Source organism: Scylla paramamosain, chromosome 7 (genome assembly GCF_035594125.1).
Source record: "Scylla paramamosain isolate STU-SP2022 chromosome 7, ASM3559412v1, whole genome shotgun sequence".
In the NCBI taxonomy this organism is placed as follows: domain Eukaryota; kingdom Metazoa; phylum Arthropoda; class Malacostraca; order Decapoda; family Portunidae; genus Scylla; species Scylla paramamosain.
The window spans coordinates 177,193-200,000 of record NC_087157.1 but is presented as its reverse complement, the minus strand read 5'-3'; the positions used below and the strand labels follow the sequence as shown (position 1 = coordinate 200,000).

Here is a 22,808-nt window from a genome sequence, read left to right as displayed (position 1 = left end):
GATAGGGACCTCTCTAAAATTTACAGTATATCAGTAACATTTTCCTTACTTAACATAGGTCCCCATACTCAAGAAAAATTAAATAAACACTAAAACCAAGATACAATCCAAAAAGAGGTGTCCAGGTAGAACTTCTTTTAAAAATGTCTTTATCCAAAGGTGATAAGCTTTCAGCAATAAGAGCAGAAAGAACCTCTGGATTAGTGATCAAGACGTTTGTGGAAGCTCATTTCTGATCTGGTCTTGAAAGACATGGAGCACTCTGGACACTGCAGCTTCTTAGACGTAACTGCCCTGCATTGCCCCACTGCCTTGCGCTTCCCAACTGCTCCTTGCTGTCCCACCATCTTGCGTTGTCCTTTAGGAGGCTGTACTTTCGGAGGCCGCCCTCTTCTCCTGAAACCCTGGCCACTTTCTCTGTTATTAGAGGCACTTCGAGAGGACAAAGGTTTCTTGGATAAGGCTGGTTTGGGAGAGGATGTTGGAGGTAAAGATGAGGAAACTGGGGAAGATGACTGTGATTGTTTAGGTGAGGTCTGGTTTGGTGCTGATGATGCCTTGCTAGACTTAACATCATCATCCTCAGTTCCTGAGTGGATAACATCCACCTTGACCTCAGGAGGGCCAGAGGCACTCGGGGTAAGGGTGAGCACCTTGAAGTCATCCTCTCCCTCACTTACTTCCTCCTTTAATGAAGTCACCTGGATACCTCCTTCAACTTCCAGAGATTCACTTTTTGACAATTGTGATGTCTTCTTTTTGGACGTCCCAAGCACTGGCACCTTCTCTGAGGAGCTCATGATCTTGGCTTCTGGAGTCTCCTGTTGCTCTTTAGAGTGTGTGTGGCTGGCAGTGTGCTGTCGGTACTGTGCCTTGCTGTTGCAAGACATACCACAAATTCTGCAACGATACAGCATTTTCTTCACATCACCCACTGAATCAATGTCCTCCAACTTTATACTGAGTTCAGGGTTGGGGTGGCTCTCTTGGGCTCCTTTAGAAAACAGCTCAGAATCATCTGGATCCTCACTCTTAATCTTCAACACTTCATCTTCCTCCTCTTCCTCCTCCTCTTCTTCATCATCCTCCTCTTCCATCTCATCATCATCAAATTCATCTTCCTCATCTAAGTCATCCATCTCCTCTTCTTCTAAATCTTCCTCTTCCTCCATCATCTCTGTATCTGTCTCTGACTTTGTCCTCTTTCTGCCCTTCCACCACTGTTGTCGTCTTTGCACATTCCCAAAGCTTTGTGCTTCACTGGAAGGCATCACCACTGCATTCTTTGGAAGTCGGCCACGCCGCACACCCTCCACCACCATACGCTCTTTCACATGAGACAATGCTGCATCACCACTCACTTCATGTGCATGAAGCAAGTGTTCTAAGCACAGATCAAGTTCATCAAAGGTGCGGCCACAGTCTGGCTCAAAAACACAATCATAAAACAATAATTTCCGCCTCTTGGAAGATGATAGTGGTAAGGGACCTGAGGGACGATCTGGCAAGTGATCCCACTCCTGATCTGGATGCCAACGGCGATAGTGTGCAACCAGTGGCCTCTTACAACGATAGGCCATGGGGCAGTGGAGGCAACGGAACTTGTAAGCACTGCGCAAACTGGGCGTGGCATGGCGTAACTGCTCCTCCACTGCCTGAGCACGCTTTTTCATTGCTTTCTCATTGCGGTGAGGGTCCCGACCTCCAGTGTCCCGATATTTATGATATTTACGATTATGATTCTTGGATTCAGTATTGGATCTAAAGAAGATGTTGCAGCGGAGGCACTTGTAGGCACGCTGACCAGGATGTGCACGTAGGACATGGCGCGTCATAGCATTCTTCACAGGGAACTTAGCCTCACAATAGAAACATTTGAACTTAACTCGCTCTCTAAAGGCAATGTCATTCCTCAGATCTTCAGGAAGGAAATACACAATGGCCTCATCCATTACACTAACCTCAACCTGTGACATGTCAACAGCACCTTTGTCCTCTGGCCCAGACTCAGACAATGCTCTCCAAGTATCCTTTGGTGGTGGAGCCAGATCAGCCATCTTTTCTGGATGTTGTCGCTTCTGGTGGTAGCGAAGTCGACCAGGATCCCGGTAGCTGTTTGAACAGAAATCACAGTGGTAGGGAGCTGCATCTTCAGGGTGATGTCGTGCAACATGACGAAACACTCGATGCCGTACCTCTGTGGTGAAGCCACAATTGTGAGGACACGAATAATTTCCCCGCACACTGCGGCAACTGTGACTGTTCATTTTTCGGCATGTATCAAAAATCCGATCACAGTGTTGGCAAAACCACTGGGGGTGGCCAGGGTGCAGTTCACGCACATGTCGTGCCAAGAGAAAGCGGAAAGTGTAGGCACTGGGACAATAACGGCAACGGAACCGCTCAGCAGCAGCATGAACCTGTAGGTGTGTCAGCATTTGAGGTCGAGTGTGGCAAGTCATCTGGCAAAGGCCACACCTGTGGACATAGTCAGAAAGACGTCCCACAGGTCCAAGTCCCTTCTCCTTTAGGGCTGGACCACCTGGAGATTTATCATCACTCTCAGATTTCCCACCCACTTTGGCCTTTTGAGGGGAGGAGGTGAGTGAGGGGGAAGAGTCAGAGGATGCAGGGGCAGTTGTTTTATGCATTCTTTGCCGGTGCCTCTTGAGTGAGGTGTAATCTCTGAAACCCCTACTGCAATCTGGACAGATGATTGGCCGCTCCCCTGAGTGCTGTCGTTGATGGCAACGTAAATTAGTCATGGATTTAAAGGAGGCAAGGCAAGTCTGGCAATGGTATGGCCGTTCATCACTATGGGTACGCTTGTGGATCATGAGTGGAGTACTATAGTGAAAGGCACGGTCACATTCATCACATTTATACATTTTCTCTGCATTGTGAGTCACCCGATGGCTGTTGAGGGATGACCGCACACTGTAGGTCTTGTCACACTTGTCACACCGAAATGGACCTGGTGTGTCACTGTGAGGTGCATTCTGCCCTTGTGGCTTCACCTTGGGCACACTCTCTGAGTCAGCCCCATGTTGTGGGGGGCAGCGGGCAGCTGCTGTGGCAGACTCAGAATTTTTTGTCACCAGGATGAAGTTGACGCCTCGCTGGTGATAAGCTTCCACGGATTCACCCAATGGGGATATGGTTATTTGAGTTTGGGGTTCCCCTTCCACTTCCACTGACTCTACCATGGTAACCAATGACAAGGCCCCCAGCACTAGATTTTCCCCATGTACAATGACACCTCCCTCAAGCAGTTGGGGAGCTAAGGAACCCCAAACTTCTTCGGGGGTTTGACCACTACTGGTCAACGACTCTGGCAGGTGTACCACACTGGCCTCAACTTGCATTAGACTGGAAGCAGCACCCTTGATGACAAAGGAGCCTGAAGTCACCACTTGGCAAACAGCAACACCTTCATCCCTCTCCCTTGGTCCATCTAGCATCTCCAGCCCAGTGTCACACTCAACATGAATAACTTCCTCTTCTTTCAGGAAATCTTCCCCTACTCCTTGGGCTAGACTAACTGATGGTGTGTCCAACACTGTCGGAGTGGAAACAGAATGAGACTTAGGAGGCCCTTCACTGTTTTTGAAATTTAATTTAGAGGGGGTGCCTGCCTCCCCTAGAGATAAACCATCCTTGTCATCAGCAGCACAATGGATCTTGATGATGCATGTTGAGTGAGGCACCACACTCTCACTGCCACAAGGATTCTGTGTTTCAGGATCTTGATCAACCTCCTCCTGATTGCCTTCAAAAGACTGAGTTCTGCTTCCCTGAATGTGTTTGTCTTTCGTACTCCCTGACATATTTCCACCACCACCTTCATCCCCATTGCCATCACCTGCAGCTGATGCAGCAGCAGCAGCACTCTCTCTTTTTATCAGTGGCACATATGCTTCCCTTGCTGGGTCATCCAAAGGCTCTTCACCTTTCTTTTCAAGACAATGGCCCTCTTCTGATTCAGCCCTGGGATCCTCCTCAATGTCTACTTCTTGCTTAACATTTCTTTCTGGCACAGTGTTTCTCTTGGGCATAGCACTTCCCTTTTGTATAATATCTTCCTCTTGCATGCTTCTCTTTTGTACAGTGTTCTTCTCTTCTGTAGTATGACCCTCTTGCATACCTCTCTTCTGTACGGTGCCTATCTTCTCTTTCATAGTACCCCCTTGTGCAGTGCCCCTCTTTTGTAAAGAGCTTTTCTTCTCAGTAGTATACACCTCTTGCATACCTCTCTTCTTTACAGTGCCTTCTTTCTCTGCATTACCTTCAGTAATACATGTTTTCTGTACACTGTCTCCCTCTGTCTCTACCATTTCTCCAACTTTCTTTTCCCCTGTAGTACCTCCTTCCTGTTTATCTCCCCTTGTCTCAGTCTGTTCTGCATTTTTCTCTTCAGCAATACTTCCCTCTTGTACAGTGCCTTGCTCTGTATTCATCTGATCTGTGTCTTTCTTTTCTTCTGTGGTACCTCTTTCCTGTACAATGTCTCCCTCTGTCACCATATGTTTTGTGTCTTTCTTTTCTTCTGTGGTACCTCCTTTCTGTGCAGTGTCTCTCTTTGTCACTACCTGTTCTGTGTCTCTCTTTTCTTCTAAATCTCCTTCCTGGACAGCGTCTCCCTTTGTCACCACCTGTTCTGTGTCTTTCTTTTTCTCTGTGGTACCTCCTTCCTGTTCAGTGTCTCCCTGTATCACTATCTGTTCTGTGTCTTTCTTTTCATCTGTGATACCTCCTTCCTGTACAGTGTTTCCCTCTGTCTGCATCTGCTCTGTGTTTTTTTCCACTGTAGTATCTCCTTCCTCTAAAATGCCTTCTACAGTCCCTCTCTCTTGTTTTATAATTCCCCTTTGTAGAATACTCTCTTCTGTGGTGTCTTTTTGCACACTGAGTCTTTCTTCCAAGTTATCTCCTACACTCACAATGCCACTTTTCACTGTGTCTCCTGTCTGTTCATTAACTGCATTTGGTACAGTCATTTTCTTGTGTGTACTGTCTTCTTTCAGGCAATCTCCCTCCTTTAAATGACCTTTCAAAATATTTTTTTTCTGTACATTATCTTTTTTCTCTATGATGCCTTCCTCTAATTGATCATTTTCTTCATTTATGGAGGTTCTCTCAAGTGCAGTGATCTCATCCCCTGCAGTGTCTTCCTCAACAACATTTTCTTCTTCACTGGTATCTGCCTGAATTACAGCAACTTCTTCCTCCACTGTGTCTCCATGATTTCCAGAGACATCCATGTTGACACTCTCATCAAAGGTAACACTCTCCTCTGTGAAGTGCTTCTCTCCATCATTCTGACCCATGGACACCACTTCCTCATCATCAATGACTTCTTCTTTTACAACAACTTCACACTCCACAGAGACTTCATCCTGCACAGTGCAGTGGCTGACCTCCACAGTGACTTCTTCATCGATGACTTCCTCTTTCACTGTTATTATCTCTTCCTCTTGGTCCATTACATCACTTGGCTGACCCTTTGTCCTTCTGGCCTGCAACATTACAGTAGACTCTGGTTAGTCTCAACATTCACACACAACCGTGAGGGAGTAAGGAGGAGGAGGCACACTGAGCCTGTTAAGGGCAAGAATATTATTTCTGAGTGACTGCACTAACCAGAGTCTACTGCAAACAGGGCAAGTTCTACAGCACTCACCAATGTTGAGAGGCTCATCCTGCTAATTATTTTTGGAAACATTTATAAGCAATGTGTATGCAGGTGGCACAAAGACTATCTACATTGATAGTATGCTGCCTGCCATTCATTAAGGTGATGCACTTCACCTTATGATAACAGCACATGAAAAGCCAAAACTGAAACATATTTTTGTTATGCAGTATTGCAGCCCTTATTATATCCAGTACTCCTCTTCCACAGACTCCCTCTTACATAGAGTTAGAGTTAAATTACAAGTCAAAGTGTTGTGTGCAAGTAAGTTGCACAAACACTTAAACTTCTGACAATCTTGCTCTTTCCATCTCAATTTCCTTCAAACACTGGTATGTTGTGATACAAAGTGATGTCACATATTATGTTCATCTTCAATTGGGAACTAGAATATGCCAACAGAATTTTATTAAAATCTTATCTTTTCTTGACATAAGTATCGCTAATTATGCACAATTAGCAAGAAACAACCATCTAATCATGATGTATTAGAAAGAAATGATCAAACATTTTTCTATGCAGTTTTGTTATGTATGGGATTGGCCAATACCAATTCCACTTAGGAAGGAAATCAGAGATCAGAGTCAAAAATATTGTGACATTATTCCTTATTCCAAACATATCTTCATGGTGGTGCATAAGCTGTTTTGTGTAAGTGTGTACGTGTATTACATGTATGGAGCCATAAATACTGACAGGCAGGAATATATTTTCTATAAAAAATTACCTATTTGGCAACTTTTCCACTCATTGATCCATCAGCTAGGCTATGAAGATTAACAGTCAGTGATCAGTGTTGTGTGTGGTGACAGTTGTCCAAGGTCAGTAAAAGCACAATTTCTCAGAATATGAATGATACTTTTTACATCTTGTGTTCGCTCACTAGACACAAGCCACAAAAAAATTGGTCATATTTATGCCCTACATAAGGCCGGATTTGGTGCAAATGGTATTCAGAAACAGAATGATGTGCCTCAACATACTGTTGAATGCTGGCTGCCCATTGCTGGGCTGTCAAAGATGACACAACATCAGCACATTTATCAAAACCTGGTCAGTTTAAAAAAGTGCATAAAAGGACTCTAACTGTATTGAAGCATGAGTTGAATGTTAAACCAGTATGTATAGCATGTGAGTTAAAAGAAAATTATCCAGATCTGCCGGGCAATGCGTCTCGAAAAATAGTGTCACATTACTGTCAGAAAGAACTTGATCTCCCTTCCCGTAATGATGCTAGGAAACTTTTGTTCACTCCACAACATAATGCAAACAGGCTTAGTTTCACCAAGAAATACATATAGTGGCCCAGAGAAAATATGTTCCATACTGTGGAGTGATGAAAGTACTTTATCAGTGTCTGGGACAGTTTGCAAAATATTGCTCAGATTCTGAGAAATTGTGCTTGCACTGACCTTGAACAACTGTCACCACCCACGACGCATAGATCACTGATCATTAATCTTCATAGCCTAATTGACAGATCATTGATTGAAAAAAGTTGCCAAGTAGGTAACTTTTTAAAAATATGTTCCTGTCAGCCAGACTAGAGACAAAATGACCTTGATCAAATATTGCCATGCTTTGCAACTCCCACTACTATTTATGGCCTTGCATGAATGTATGTATGTATGTATTTATGTATGTATATATTATACATATATATATATATATATATATATATATATATATATATATATATATATATATATATATATATATATATATATATATATATATATATATATATATATATATATATATATATATATATTAGTCCCAAAAGAAAGTCATATATTCTCAAAAATAAAAGCTTAAGTTATCCTAAGTTGAAAATATTCTAAGTTTAAATGCTTTTAACACCATGGTTTAGAAGTTACAGGACATTTTAATATGAACATGCTAAGATTTAGCAAAGGGGAGGAGGAAAGAAGAGGGTAGCAATGGTGGTGATGGCATCATAATGATGTTATTTGGTTAGACATCAAGGTTTTCATAAAGTTATAACTGAATTCAAGAAAGCAGTGTATCATTGTAGCAAATAAACATAAGGAATGCCATTTGGCAATTTTTTTTTTTTCAATGAGGGGCAATGGAGAGAGAGAGAGAGAGAGAGAGAGAGAGAGAGAGAGAGAGAGAGAGAGAGAGAGAGAGAGAGAGAGAGAGAGAGAGAGAGAGAGAGAGAGAGAGAGAGAGAGAGAGAGAGAGAGAGAGAGAGAGAGAGAGAGAGAAAAAAAAAAAAAAAAAGCCAGTCCCCCAAATAGGGTCAAAAGCAGTAGTAAAAAATTTAAGGATACGTGTCTTGAAACCTCCCACTTAAAGGAACTGAAGTCACAGGAAGGTGGAAATATAGAAGCAGACAGGGAGTTCCAGAGCTTACCAGAGAAAGGGATGAATGATTGAGAAAAATGGTTAATTTTTGCATTAGAGAGGTGGACAGAATAGGGATGAAAAAGAAGAAAGTTTTGTGCAGCGAGGTCACAGGAGGAGGGGAGGCATGCAGTTAGCAAGAACAGAAGAGCAGTTAGCATGAAAACACCAGTAGGAGATAGCAAGAGATGAAACATTATAATGATGAGAAAGAGGCTGATGACAGTTAGTCTGAGGGGAGGAGTTGATGAGATGAAAAAACTTTTGATTTGACATCTAGGGCTGATACCAGAAGAGCAGTCCTACCTAGGAAAATTTGTGGTCCCCTCCCCAGATAGGGACTCCAATGCTGGTGTAGGAGTCGCCATGATAATTTTGAATTTTGAGAGAAGTTGTGAGTGTAATTAGGTGCTTGTAATTTTGTGTGAAGGAAGAGTGGTCTTTAGAGGGCAGGCTGTGACTGGCCCTTTGTGAGATCACTGCTGGGTGATCTATAGCACTGGATCAGAGGGTGTTGTGAACGTATCTTTAGATAGGTTCACAACACCCTCTGATCCAGTGCTTTAGACCTTTTTGGGAGTATTTATTGTTTCGGCAGGTACCTACTGCCTCCTCTTGATCAGTGATCAATCAGTAATCAGTGATCAGCTGGATATTGCAGGAGGGCCCATGTGCAGCCACTTAACATCGATGCATGTTCATATTTAAATGAAATATTTAAAATGGGTCTAATGTGCAGATTACTTGGAAGAAAAAAGTGAATTATTCAAGCAGTTTAGATGCCAGACTGCTATAGGATGAAAATTCCATGTGACGTAACATAATTTCATATCAAGACTGTATCAAAGTATCCTTTATTAAATAAGCAAAAGCATAAAAAATATTATATTTAAACAATGTTAAGTGCTTTGTTTGCAATTCACCTTAGCTAAGACAGTATGAGGCATCAAACTCTTACATAAAAAACTCAATGGGATAATAACTATTCATATCTTAAAAGTTACTACTCTAGTATAATCCAAACATCAACAGGTAGCTCAACCAAGGAACTATCTAAAATATACCCTAGTATAATGCAAGAGTTGACCACTATCTTCACTGTTTTATCCTTTCTACAATGAACTCTAGTACACTGGTTGACTTGAACTTGAACACCTTCAAGCAAGGAGTATCAAGACACTTCCAGAACTCTTTTTTCTGTATATTTCAAGTAAGCAAATAAAGCTAGGAAAATGAAAAAGCTCACACACACACACACACACACACACACACACACACACACACACACACACACACACAGTTTCTGACAAGCTTCTCCAACTAGTACAAGGCCTTAACTTTTCAATTTCAACAATATATATTATTTTCTAAGTGAGCATACATTTTAAGATAAGAGAAGACCTACCAACAAATCTTCTCAGATGTGAGCTACACAAGGTCTAGAAAAACACAAAATAGATAATGAAAGAAAAGACAGCAACTACTTACCACAACCTCCACAGAGTTGACTTGACTACTGTCCAGTGATGTATTGAGCAATGAAAACTCCTGTTGGAGACTCATAGGTTGGCCTGTAGATTAAAAAAATTTTGTTTTAGTGATAGATAAGCTAAGGGTAGTGACTAAAGTGGATGTGGTCAAAATTAAATTCAAAATAAGATGAGATATCCTTGCATACATGGGAATAGTTTTCAGGTCTAAGGAGTTCATTCTTCCAGTTCACTGAATAACTTTATTCTCATAATTAAATCAGTTTCCCAAATAACATTCTCCTACATTTAATTTTATGGTATATGCTGACTACACTTGCTTTAGCAATCCATACACTGGTCTAACATCCCCACAACAGGCCCCATACATATTCTCTGGTAGATTAACAGTTCAAATCCTTTCTGCCATCTCATTAACTGTGAGCAAGTATATTAATCACCAGTGCCAAACAACTAATTCTAACACCTTTACAGTCCACCTACCAGTGGCAAGACTACGCAGGGTCTGTGGGCTGGAGACTGAACTTGCAGCCGACACATCTCCACCTGCACAACTGTCTGCAGTACCTGAGGCTGCAACAGCACTGCTGGCCTCTGTTGTGGACCTGCACTCTGGTGATGTCCTAGATTGGGCCTTCTCTACAGAAGGGTCAGGGTCACCCTCTGTGGGACAGAAGTCTGGTTATTTCTGTGGTTAAAAAAATACAAATAAATAAATAAAATAAATAAATAAATCTATAACAAGAAAAAAAAATAAATAAAAAATAAATAAAAAATAAATAAATAAAATAAAATAAAATAAAATAAATAAATAAAAATAAGATAAACTGAGTACCTTGTCTGGCTGAGTCAGATCTAACATCTTCATTTTCCCCAGACATATTTGGTGTGTCCTGCTCCTCTCCCAGAAGACCCAACTCTCTTCCTGCCTCACCTTCACCTTCAGATTCAACTGGAAGATATGAAGTACACCTTACACATTTTCCCACCACAAAATATACCATGGCACATGTAAATATTCAAATCATATGTTGTCTGCAGAAAAGAACACCTGAAAAATTGGCAATGGAACTTGATTGGGTGTCACAGGCAGAATTCAGAACATGATGTCCATTGATCATTATTACACTAGGGTGATGTCTTTAATGAAGGGTAGCTCAAACAAAGTCTTAATGAAAGAATTACAAACACAGAGGAAGTCTAAAGTAGAATACAGTAACAGTAAAAAAAAAATAAATAAATAAATAAAAAAATAAATAAATAATAATAATAATAATAATAATAATAATAATAATAATAATAATAATAATAATAATAATAATAATAATAATAATATAATTTTTATTATCATTATTCACTCCAATGAAAATTCACTTCTATTTTTTACAACAATGAGTATTACTGTGATCATCTAAGATTTCTTATGTGACCTACGTGAGTGGCTACTGCATCAAGCCATTCAGTCACCAATGTCACGGCAATTCACCCACCAGTTACTGTAACACCCAGTGATGTTCATCCTCTTGTATTACTCAGCCTTATTAAGCCAGAGGACTTAACAAGCTTTAATGGTTATGAATTGCTGCAACAGAAGAGATGTGATTTGCTGAAGAGCACTACTAGTTAAAATATATGTATAGGAAAGAGGGCGATCTTTTTTCACTGGTGGCCATAGTGGTACTCACAACAGATAAATTAATTTCTTAATTCACTTAATTTAATTTTGATATCTGCAGCTCACACTGTCCAGCAAATCCAAAACTCAGCAAGGCTGAGTTCAGGAAACATCGTATCCTTACTCTTCATAAATCTATAGATCACTGCAAAAATTAGTTACATAACAGAAACAAACTTCTCACTCACCTGGCCCAAGGGTGACTGCCTCAGAAGTGAACTCACTGTCAGTGCTTTCACCTAACCCAACCTCCTCCCCACACATCTGCAAAGCAAAGAGAAAATACTGTCACTGCCATCATTACTGGGGGCACATTACAACAGATATATGAGCCATCAGCTGTCACTACATTCCAATAAAGTACAACATTCAAACTTTAAGCTTTTCTCTCTCTCTCTTTCCTGAGTAAGTTGGGAGCAAAAGCATTTCACTTTCACATTGTATTGAGACCCACCATTCAATGCAATTAAGTTATATCATTATATATATATATATATATATATATATATATATATATATATATATATATATATATATATATATATATATATATATATATATATATATATATATATGTATATATATATATATATATATATATATATATATATATATATATATATATATATATATATATATATATATATATATATATATATATATATATATATTGTAACCATAACCATCCTTATATTTGGAATCTTAAGCCTGCTGGTGTAGATCTTCCTGGGTGTTGAGAAGTTGAAAGCATAAAAGACATATGCTAGCCATTGACAGCCTGGAGGTGGATCTGCTACCTGTTCAGTAAATGTATAAACTACATAATCAAACAAATCAGTGGTGCTCACCCTCTGTAGGTGCTGATCCACTCTCCAAATCCGCAGGCTGTGGTCCCTAGCCCACGTTACTAACTGATGCTCCCCTGGCCCACTCAGCCGCCATTCAAACTCCAGAACCATGTCTGAGTGGCCCACAAAGGTGTGCACAGGTGCAGTCACATCCTGTACTGCCCATAAGAGAAGTGGATTCTCTCCACGCCTCAACTGAGGTGCCACCACTGTTACAACACCTTCACCAAATGGCTGTAAAAAAGTATAAATAATAACACTGATTACTGTATAGCTATGAACAATGTGGATGTCTACTCATACACATATTTACACACACACACACACACACACACACACACACACACACACACACACACACACACACACACACACAGGTATCTGTCCCATTGCCTGGTCCTCCAAACTTCCTCTAAGCGAATGATCTAGAAGAAACGATGCATTTTCATGCATGTGTACATTGGTGTACTTCACCTTCACATCTCACTAACACTTACAGACAAACCCACGCAAAAAATACACCTGTCTGTACTAGTACACTACTACTGAGATGAGGTCACACACTTGAAAGGTCTCACTACAGTAGAACCTTTGAACACAAACAGGTTGTTGCATACAAGTTTTTTTGATCCAAATGGTATACAAATATATTTTCTAATCCAGGATATGAATTTTCCTCCAGACAAAAATGTGCTGCCTTGGCCTGCTTTAATGACATGTATGGAAATACATGGAATGGGAATTTGGGGAGTTCATTCCCTCAAGGTAATGGTTCCTAAATGCCACAACCAAAGTTCTTTGTTAGAAGGCATCATCCTAGTCCTGAGAGATTAGGGAAACTGGGGGGGGAAGAGAGAGAGAGAGAGAGAGAGAGAGAGAGAGAGAGAGAGAGAGAGAGAGAGAGAGAGAGAGAGAGAGAGAGAGAGAGAGAGAGAGAGAGAGAGAGAGAGAGAGAGAGAGAGAGAGAGAATACCCTGAATAATATTTAGGGATTTGAAAGTAGACTGTCTAGCAACATTGCTTGCCAGTACCACACTTTCCTCACTTGTTGATACCAATGCCTCCCAAAATGTTAAAACTTGCATGTGTTCTTTTTCTGCTTTCTCTATGCCAAGTACAATAATAGGAAAGAAGCCCAAGGTTCCTGGCAAGAGAATGAAGCACTCCATCACCATTAGAGTGAAGATGAATGACAAGCATAAGAGTAGCATGTAGCTGATCTCACAAGGATATCTGACCGGTCACCCTTCCTTCTGAATTATTTGTTGTCCTTATTTCATAAACATTTCCAAATATTTTTAGCAATGGTGGTTGCTAGGAATAATTATTTTTATGTTGAAAATGACTGATTGTGAGTGTTATGCACATCAAAGCAGGGGTTGAAACTAATTACTTAATTTTCCTTCATTTTTAAAGGGAAAAATTGTTCTGAAAATGAATTTTCAGGATACAAATTGCTAGCTTCAACAAATTAGAAATCATGTTCAACAAGTCTACTGTACTTCCATGATTCAGGCAAATTTAGATCTCTTGACGTTAAAAAATACAAATACAGTTTTTTATGACAACCAGACTAGCAGAGGAGTGAGGAACATGATTGGCTCACAGGTCTAAGGATTACATTCCTGGCCAGACCATACAAATCCAAAGTGCTTCCTTTCAGTTTACTGTCTCCTTGACTTGTCAATTATATGATGCCACCAACAAACATTACAGAATAATCAATACAGTACTAAAAATTAGATTAGTTTTCTGATGATACAAATTACAGAAGTGCAAAAAAAACAAATATTACAAAATACAAAGATCATTCAATACAAATTAGTACACACCCATGTGACGTTCTAAGGATGATCAGTAATAGCAAGAGGGAGGAAGCATTGTGGGCTAAGAGTAAGTACATGAGTTAAGATTAAAGTAGTGGTGGCCATGGAGTGAGGAAGGGCCTGAGGGAAAGAAGATACATCTTTAAATAAAAAAATTCTATCAGGAAGCAAAGTGGGTTAGTACATCAAATACTGATGACACTGACATGACATCTGAATGAAAGCATGTCAGCAACATTCTATGGACTACGGCAGTCTGATGACTAGGAGGGACACCTACAAATTCTGCATTACCTAACCAATCAGAGCACAAGGAATACAAGGAACGCACCGTGTACCTGGCCCGCCACACAGGGGACAGAGTGTTGATGAAGTTCTCCGCCTTGCGAGGGTTGGAGATATCAAAGAACTTTACCGTACAGTCCTATGGAGAAAAATTACACATGAGAACTCTGTGGTTAAGAAAAGAAACTTACCACTATTATTTCAGTAATATTATGACAATACTTACATTAGAAGAGGTGACTAGATGTCTTTCATGATTGGGAGACCAATCTAGGCCCTGTATCTTGGATAAATGGGCAGAAATGAACTGTATAGGCTGTGATGTCTTGCGGCTGTCCCACACACGGATGTCACAGTCATGACCTGATGCTAACATATTTTGGTTTAGCTTGTTCCACTTGACTTGTGATGCTCCAGCTAATAGGTCATAAAAGACAAAATCAGTTAATTATTATAAAATTATCTATCAGATATACACTAAACACAATACCTGGAGTCAAAGTCATGTTCCAATTCAAGGAAAAAGTATCCTGTTCATTTTTTTATTCCCCATGGAAGATGAGATACGAGTTTATCTCACCAATAGATGAAAGCGAGGAAACAGGTTTGCGTGGCTCTCTTGTGTCCCATATGTGAACAAATGTATCAATAGAGCAGGTGGCCAGGAGATGGGGATCCATGCGATGCCAGTTTAGGTCAGTGATGGTGCGAGTGTGGGCACGCAGTGAGCTCATGCCATTCAGGCTGCTGTCACTCCACTGGCAGATTTCTGCACGCTCCCCAAACTGTTGAGAACAGCAGCATGTGGTAATGTCTTAGATGACTGGCAATAAATTTTCAAATAATTCAGCACAAGGTTTCAAGCTAACCATTTGGTATATTTTACCCAACTAACCACCTCTTGCACATACATCCAATAAAAGAGAATACGATATAGATTTAAAGGGAATTATATACCAGCATGTACTATATACACATAGAAATTAATACTTTGTGTTAATTAACATATCTTCTATGAACACATAGATCATGTATGCATGATAAAAAAGAAAGAGTGCAATGATCTCTTCATTAAGTCACTACTACAGATAACCCCTTCTTAAATGGCAGCTAGGGTGTGGTCAGGGCATGGATACAACTATGCCATTTTTCCCAAAACTATGCCACATAACTTCTGTGATGGATGTAAAAGGAGGCACAAATAATATAAGTAAATAATAGATATAATGTTGATATAAATACTATAACATTCCCCCAAAGATAACCTCAAGGTACATGGATATCTGTATGCCATATATACTTTAGTGTTGCTAAAAAAAAAAAGTTATTCTCATTAACTTTTATAGCAGCTATAAGACAGGCAAGTATGTTATATATAACTATATTTAGGGGGGTAATTTGAAGAAACATGAGAGGAAAAATATGTTATTTAAATGACAAAAGAATTTTAAACTCATCGTAAATGGCAACACTCACACCCACCCAGCCTGACTGAAGCCCCAGTGACGCAGTGACCTCAATCTGACATGCTACTTTTATTATTAATTGTTATACTAGATTCAAGGTGAGCAAATATATTATGTTTAATATGTATAGGGGTAATTTGAAGGAATATGATAGGACATACATCATTTACTTCACAAAAAATAGTCATAAAAATAAGGTTGAATTCATCACAAATGGCAAGGTGCAGGTAACCTCAACCTGACATAAATCACCCTGCCAAAAGTCTCCTGGGAAGCAACTCATCTAGTTTTGTTTTAAGAAAAGTGGCTGCACTGCATCCACATCCTGAACCCCACCCTAGACTTTAGACTGGTTGCAGCATAGTATTTCATCATGAAGACTTGTGCACCCCAATGCTCCCATGATCAATAAAAATGAACACAACAGACAATTGAAAACTTCTGTCAAGGTGATATCGCAAAAGAATTTCCCAGAAAATGAGAATAGCCATACCTATGAAATATGATTACACAGCTTAAATTTAACTTTTAAGTGCAGTGTAGGCACCATATCTCAGGTCAAACTATAATTGTAGTTTTGCCTATAAGCCCTGCAACTTACAGCTAAGACAAACTATAATTGTAGTTTTGCTTGTAAGCCCTGCAACTTACAGCTAAGACAAAAGTGTGTCCCTGACTCTGAGTTGGGTTCCATTCTGCTGCTGTGACATCGTACTTCTGCTGCGTACGGCTGACCTTCTTAACTACCTCTGAGGGATTGTTCAAGCGGATGAGAGCCAGAGCACGTCGTCTGTAGGAGGAATTCATTAGAAGATATAGCAATCCTCATTCTGTCTTCTTCTATTTCAGGGATGTAAAACTCATGGCCCACAGAATAAGTGGCCAACGAGGTGATGAGTGATTTTTCAACTTGACACTATAACAGTTACAGACAAGTAAACTTGGCTAAGTGAGATGATTGTTGTGTGGCTGTGTGTGGTGTGACTTAATGTGATATGGGTTGTAGTGTGGTTAGTTGTGATGTATGGTATTATGTAACTGCATGGTGTGAGTTGGTGTGGCACAAGTGGTATGGGTGGGTGTGACATATGGTATGATGCAGCTTTGTGTGGTATGGCTGAATGTGATAAGAAGTTGTTGTGGGGCTGTGTGTGTGTGTGTGTGTGTGTGTGTGTGTGTAATAATAATAATAATAATAATGTGTGTGTGTGTGTGTGTGTGTGTGTGTGTGTGTGTGTGTGTGTGTGTGTGTGTGTGTGTGTGTGTGTGTGTGTGTGTGTGTGTGTGTGTGTGTGTGTGTGTGTGTGTGATTCACCTACAGTCGTCTGCTGGCCACCCAGCCAGCCATTCCCCTACAAAAAGAGCTCAGAGCTCATAGTGACCGATCTCTGGGTAGGACTGAGACAACTCACACACCATACACTGAGACAGTGAGGTCACAATCCCTCAGGTTACATCCCATACCTATTTGTTGCTAGGTGAACAGGGGCTACACATTAAGAGGCTCGCCCATTTGCCTCGCCACACCCGGGATTTGAACCCAGGCCTTCTTGGTTGTGAGCCGAGCATGCTAACCACTACACTACATGGTGTGTGTACACTTGTGTGTGTTTGACTTGTTGTTTTACTTTTGTTCTTGTTCTCATCAGCTTTCTCTTCCTTCTCATTTCCTGTCCTCCTCCACCTCCTCCTCTTCTATATATATATATATATATATATATATATATATATATATATATATATATATATATATATATATATATATATATATATATATATATATATATATATATACACTTATCCCCCAGCTATAGCGGGTTTTGCTAACACAGTTTAAAGCTATCACGGGAACAATAAAAAACACATTAAATGGGCTAACGCGAATCCTAGTGGAGCTATCGCAGCCCATGAGTCATTATATGTCCAGGATGTTCACGTGACAGCTACGTCATATTTCTTGGCCAGATTCGCTTGCTAATTGGCTGAATTTGACTGACATATTAGGCCGTGATTGGCTTGCACACTCCCGCTTCCTTATCCAGCCACTCTCCCGCTCCCCCATCCCTCTAGTCCCTCCCGCCACAGTTGACTGAGTGGCACGTGCCGTGGTGAATCTCAAGGTCATGCGTGTGTATCTCGGGACAATGGCCTCTACTCCCCCTCCTGGCCACCCAGGGAGATCGCTACCACCCAACCCGACCCAGCGAAAGGCAACAGCGGCGCCTGGGAAAGAAATCAAGAAGAGGAAGAACCTTACATATGCTGTGAAATATGAGATAGTGAAATTGATCGAGAGTGGACAAAGTAAAAGTTCAGTGGGCGCTAAGTTCGGCATCAACGAGTCTACAGTGAGAGGTATTTACCTTAAGAAGGACCACATTAAGGCACATATGAACCTTACTAGTGATAGTGCTGGACATAATGCTGTGCGAAGCTCAAATCATGTCCTCCTCAAGACTGAGCAGCTCCTCAGCAAGTACTTTGACCGCATGGCAAAGAGAAATTTGCCTGTAGACACGAAGGAGGCCATGGATACAGCAAAGGAAATTTATAAAGGAGTGGCTACAAAGTGGGGCATTCAGCAACCACCAGTATTTTTCGCATCGAAAGGTTGGTTTGACCGATTCACGGCTCGACGCAAAATTAAAAAGATAAAGATTTCGGGAGAAGCTGTTAGTGCAGACTTGGATTCACCCAGGCAGTACCCAGAGCAACTTCGTCATGTAATTGACGTGAGATGGGGGAAAAAAAAAGGTGCCAATATGTTGAATTGTGTTGCTACTCTGGCGGGCCACGAACAATTTTTTTTTTTCCTATGTATTCTTAACAATGGCTATCGCGTTTTTAGCTATCACGGCGATGTTAAGGGACCAATTTCTCGCGATAGCTGGGGGTTGAGTGTATATATATATATATATATATATATATATAAGAGGAGGAGGTGGAGGAGGACAGGAAAGAGAAAGCTGATGAGAACAAGACCTAAAAGCAAGAAAGACTTCAACCACAGCATATGAAAATACAGTGTCCTTTGAGTTTCTTTTTCCTTTATAGTCAAACATGAAACTGTACTGTGATAACTAATATTGAAGCTATTGCTGACAATGCACACTCATTACCAGCATAGAAATACAATTTTGAAGGAAGGAAATAGACAACAATGGGTGAGGTCAAGCAGCCTTACGAGGTTGGGGAGACGTGTGTGTGTGTGTGTGTGTGTGTGTGTGTGTGTGTGTGTGTGTGTGTGTGTGTGTGTGTGTGTGTGTGTGTGTGTGTATTTTTACTATTATTACTATTATTATTATTATTATTATTATTATTATTATTATTATTATTATTACTATCATTATTATTATTATTATCATCTTACTAAATAATAAAAATTACATCAATTACTTAAATAATTTGTGTAAATGCCTTATAACAAGGGTAGTCAATATTGTGCAAGAGACAGATGGGTTGATGGTGTCTACTTAAGACTCGAAGAAGGCTTTCGACAAAGTACCACACCAAGATTGCTATGGAAGATAAAAAATTATGGAAGAATTGGAGGAAGACTACTGGAGTGGATGGAGGATTATCTGGATGATAGAGAGATGAGAACTGTAATACAAGACCAAAATTCATCTTGGCTGAAAGTAACTAGTGGTGTCCCACATTGATCAGTGTTGGGACCGATAATGTTTGTGATGTGTAAATTATATGAATGAAGAAACAGATAACTATAAGAAATTTGCAGATGATGCTAAGCTGATGAGGATAGAAAATGTAAATGATTGTATGGTACTGCAAGATGATTTAAATAAGATAAATAGATCAAGTAAATCTTGGCAAATAGAATTCAGTTTAAGTAAATGTAAAGTAATGGTGTTTGGTAAGAGTGAAAAAAGAATAAAATATTATGAGATGGATGGTGTGAAGTTAAACAAATCAAAAGAAGAAATGGATTTGGGAGTAACAGTTACTGAAAATTTAACTCCAGACAGACACATTGATAAAATTACTGGAGACAATAAATTTGTTAAAAAGAAGAATGGCATTCTCATATTTGGATGAAGGAATGATAAAAAAAAGTTGTTGATTTCCATGATACAACCAAGACTGAAATATGCAGCAGTGGTGTGGTCTCCTCATACAAGGAGGAATATTATAAAATTGAAAAGAGTACAAAAAGCAGTCACAAAGATGGTTCCAGAGTTGAGAATTCAACCTATGAAGAGAGACTAAGAATGTTGGAAATTCCTACCCTTAAAAATAGGAGAGAGAAGAGATTTAATAAACATCTATAGAATGATGAATGGCATGGAAAATGTGGACAAAGAATGTTTTATAAATTTTGACACAGAGTACAAGGAGACACAGTAAGAAGCTGAAGAAAGTTAACTGTAGAAGAGACATTAAGAAGTATAGTTTTCCTCACAGAAGTGAGAACAAATGGAATGAATTCAGTGAAGACGTTGTGAATGCCAAAACTGTTCATGCTTTTAAGACCAAACTAGAGAGATGTGATACTATGAGATTACTCCCCTCCCATAAACCACAACTAGGTAAACACACACACACACACACACATTTACCTATCAATTTAACAGGAGCTCTGATCATGGGAAGGGACAGGGCATGGACCAGGTGGGGAATGTCAAGTAAGTGGAGCCTCAAGGATTAGTCTTTGAGGGGGTTGAACCAATTACAGGAAAAAAAAGGTGTCGCTACTGAGTAATAGCCTAGGAGTGGCAACAAGTTTACTGCTGGTGACTACATGCACAACCATGCAAGATTTATAGGAATAACTAAATATATACTAATTGTGTGCAAATTTACACCATATGTAGAGCAGTATGATAATATTTCCACCAAACCACTGGCATCACCATGCGTGGCTGCCCTCGTCACCACAGACATAACAGGTGTTTCAATCTCAGCCACTTCATTTTGAACTGGCTCATACTCATCTCCAGATGATTAACTGAACTCACAATGAGTCCAAAAGTATATCCAGAGTAGAGCAGTAGCAGCCAGACATGGCATAAATATTCCTGACTATTGATTACTGGGTGAGTTGCTATTTTTCATTTTTTCCAAAAATTTTTATTTTTTACCTCTTAATTGTGCAGCTCTACATGTACCCATCAGGTAGAACTTTACAGGAAAAAATTCACTTATCCTTCCCTTTAAATATGGAATAGCCTTAAAATTCAGAGTGAATGGTTTGGCCATGGCAAAGTGAGGAATATATGCATATGTAACGTTTGCTTTCCTGCTGACTTGTGTGTGGAACTCACTATGGCTGTGGCTGGGTATGGCATGAGTCAAATGACACACTCTCTCTCAAATTGAGAGAAAGAACTACCATGTCCAAGTTGGAAACCCATAGCTACCATACAAGCCACATAAATAAGGAGATAAGTTGGTCTCGGTTACAGCTGTCAGCAAGCCCTAAGTGGACAAATGCAATGTCAGCTTTAGCCATGGCTCGGACAAAATGGGGGATAGAAATTTACCTTCCATAAGTATTCAAAATCTTTATCTTAGGAAGATTTCCCTATATTTTCTTTTCAGAAATCCAGGGAGATTTAACTAGATCTTTTGGGAGCCCTATAAAATTTCTTTAGAATTTTAAGGAATTTCCTTATATTTTTTGTGGACATCTTTCTATAATTTTACTTCCCTGACAGGTCCCCCAAGTTTATAGAGGGAAGAGAAAGATTTTAAGTGAAAAGGATGGGAGCAGTGCTTCTGTATTTTTACCCAAAATACTCACCCAGCCAGCAGTGTATATTCCCCCTGCCAGTCCAGGGCCATGGCATTGGCCTGAAAAAATAATATATAATAATAATAATAATAATAATAATAATAATAATAATAATAATAATAATAATAATATGAAGAAGAAGAAGAAGAAGAAGAAGAAGAAGAAGAAGAAGAAGAAGAAAATAAAAAAGTAGTGGCACAGATCACATTGCAGCAATTAGCATTAAGAAAGAATAGGTAGTACAAGTGACACTGGATTAGGTAGGACTAGGAATAGGTAGTATTGGTGACACTGTACCAGTTAGCATTACAAACAGGTAGTACTGGTGACATTGTACTGTTTAAGCCAAGGAAATGGAAGTGCTGGTAACTGCACGGGTCAGTCAGGAGCACTTGTGACAGCACCACTTGGGGTTACGCAGTAGTGCTACTTGCTTCACCGCATAACAATCCCATTTCCCAGCTGGTCACAAATCTTGCCCTGCATTTTTCTATGAATAACGAAAAACTAGAGTATTTTACGAAATTGCAGTTCCATTCACAAAAATAAGAAAACCTGGATGATATACTTCCTAAGTTAAGATCAGATTTCAGTGTTAGTTCCGTGGGAAGAGTAAAAATGGCGGGAAAAGATTAGATCCAGAATGGTTATAAGGGTTTATAGAGAATTGTACAGCAGGATATGTTTAAAAGGGAATTCCTGGGATTAAGCTGCCATACTACACGTCACACAATTACAGCAAGAAAGAGTATTCAGGCATCAATCACGCACTGGCTTGGAAGGAGCTGGAGGTGGGAGTCGCCCGCCCGAGGCTCCATCCCAGTAAATGTCAACCTAATGAGTCCTGACAGGAACCTCGCCACAAGCCTCCCTGCTCTCCTTTCTGTGCACCACCAGCCTGCAAATACCTGAAGTTCCCTGTGTTCGGCCACAACACTTTCGCTGCTCCACCGCGCGGCCATGGCGGCGGTGCTTCTCCTGGGCTGCGATATAGATGGCACAACGCAAGCTACCAAAGGGACGTTGATCCCTTACGAGCTTCTAAGCCAAGGAAAGAGCATCGTGTTATTATATTGATGGAATCTCTTTATTCTTCAAACAATGACAAGATAAGACCTTGAATACTCTTAACATTTGGCTGATTCTCTATGATAACATTGTTTACTCGCTCTCTCACGGGATTTCAAATATGATGGCATTATTATTGCTACTCTGTTTCACGCTTGTTGAACCAATGGTGGTACTGTATGCTGTGCCTGTTGATATACTAAACTGATCCTTGAGATGTATCAAACGTAAATTAAAACCATACACGGTGTTTATTAGGCTAGCTATCTGCCGCCAAGAGATGTTGCAAGTCGTTGTAATAAGCTTCACCTATCTTGTTAGCAACGTCACATGAAAAAA

General features: G+C 40.1%; 1 protein-coding gene across 3 annotated transcripts in view; it reads right to left on the bottom strand.

The window, feature by feature from the left end:
• The window catches only part of LOC135101864 (GATOR2 complex protein WDR59-like), a 52,351-nt gene extending 29,905 nt beyond the window's left edge, over window positions 1-22,446 (bottom strand). Inside the window, exons 1-12 of one of the 3 annotated variants that reach the window (XM_064006145.1) lie at window positions 22,310-22,446; window positions 21,411-21,460; window positions 16,301-16,439; window positions 14,764-14,968; window positions 14,410-14,600; window positions 14,230-14,322; window positions 12,073-12,306; window positions 11,413-11,488; window positions 10,385-10,501; window positions 10,033-10,212; window positions 9,548-9,630; window positions 1-5,516 (exon numbers count right to left, since the gene is read on the bottom strand). The exon at window positions 1-5,516 is cut by the window's left edge and continues 97 nt beyond it. In XM_064006145.1, coding sequence (XP_063862215.1) covers window positions 201-5,516; window positions 9,548-9,630; window positions 10,033-10,212; window positions 10,385-10,501; window positions 11,413-11,488; window positions 12,073-12,306; window positions 14,230-14,322; window positions 14,410-14,600; window positions 14,764-14,968; window positions 16,301-16,439; window positions 21,411-21,460; window positions 22,310-22,363 — 6,738 coding nt within the window. In that variant the 5' untranslated portion in view covers window positions 22,364-22,446 and the 3' untranslated portion in view covers window positions 1-200. The remainder of the gene's footprint in view (window positions 5,517-9,547; window positions 9,631-10,032; window positions 10,213-10,384; window positions 10,502-11,412; window positions 11,489-12,072; window positions 12,307-14,229; window positions 14,323-14,409; window positions 14,601-14,763; window positions 14,969-16,300; window positions 16,440-21,410; window positions 21,461-22,309) is intronic. The other 2 variants (XM_064006146.1, XM_064006147.1) reach the window with 2 other exon arrangements.
• Between the last annotated feature and the right edge of the window lie 362 nt (window positions 22,447-22,808).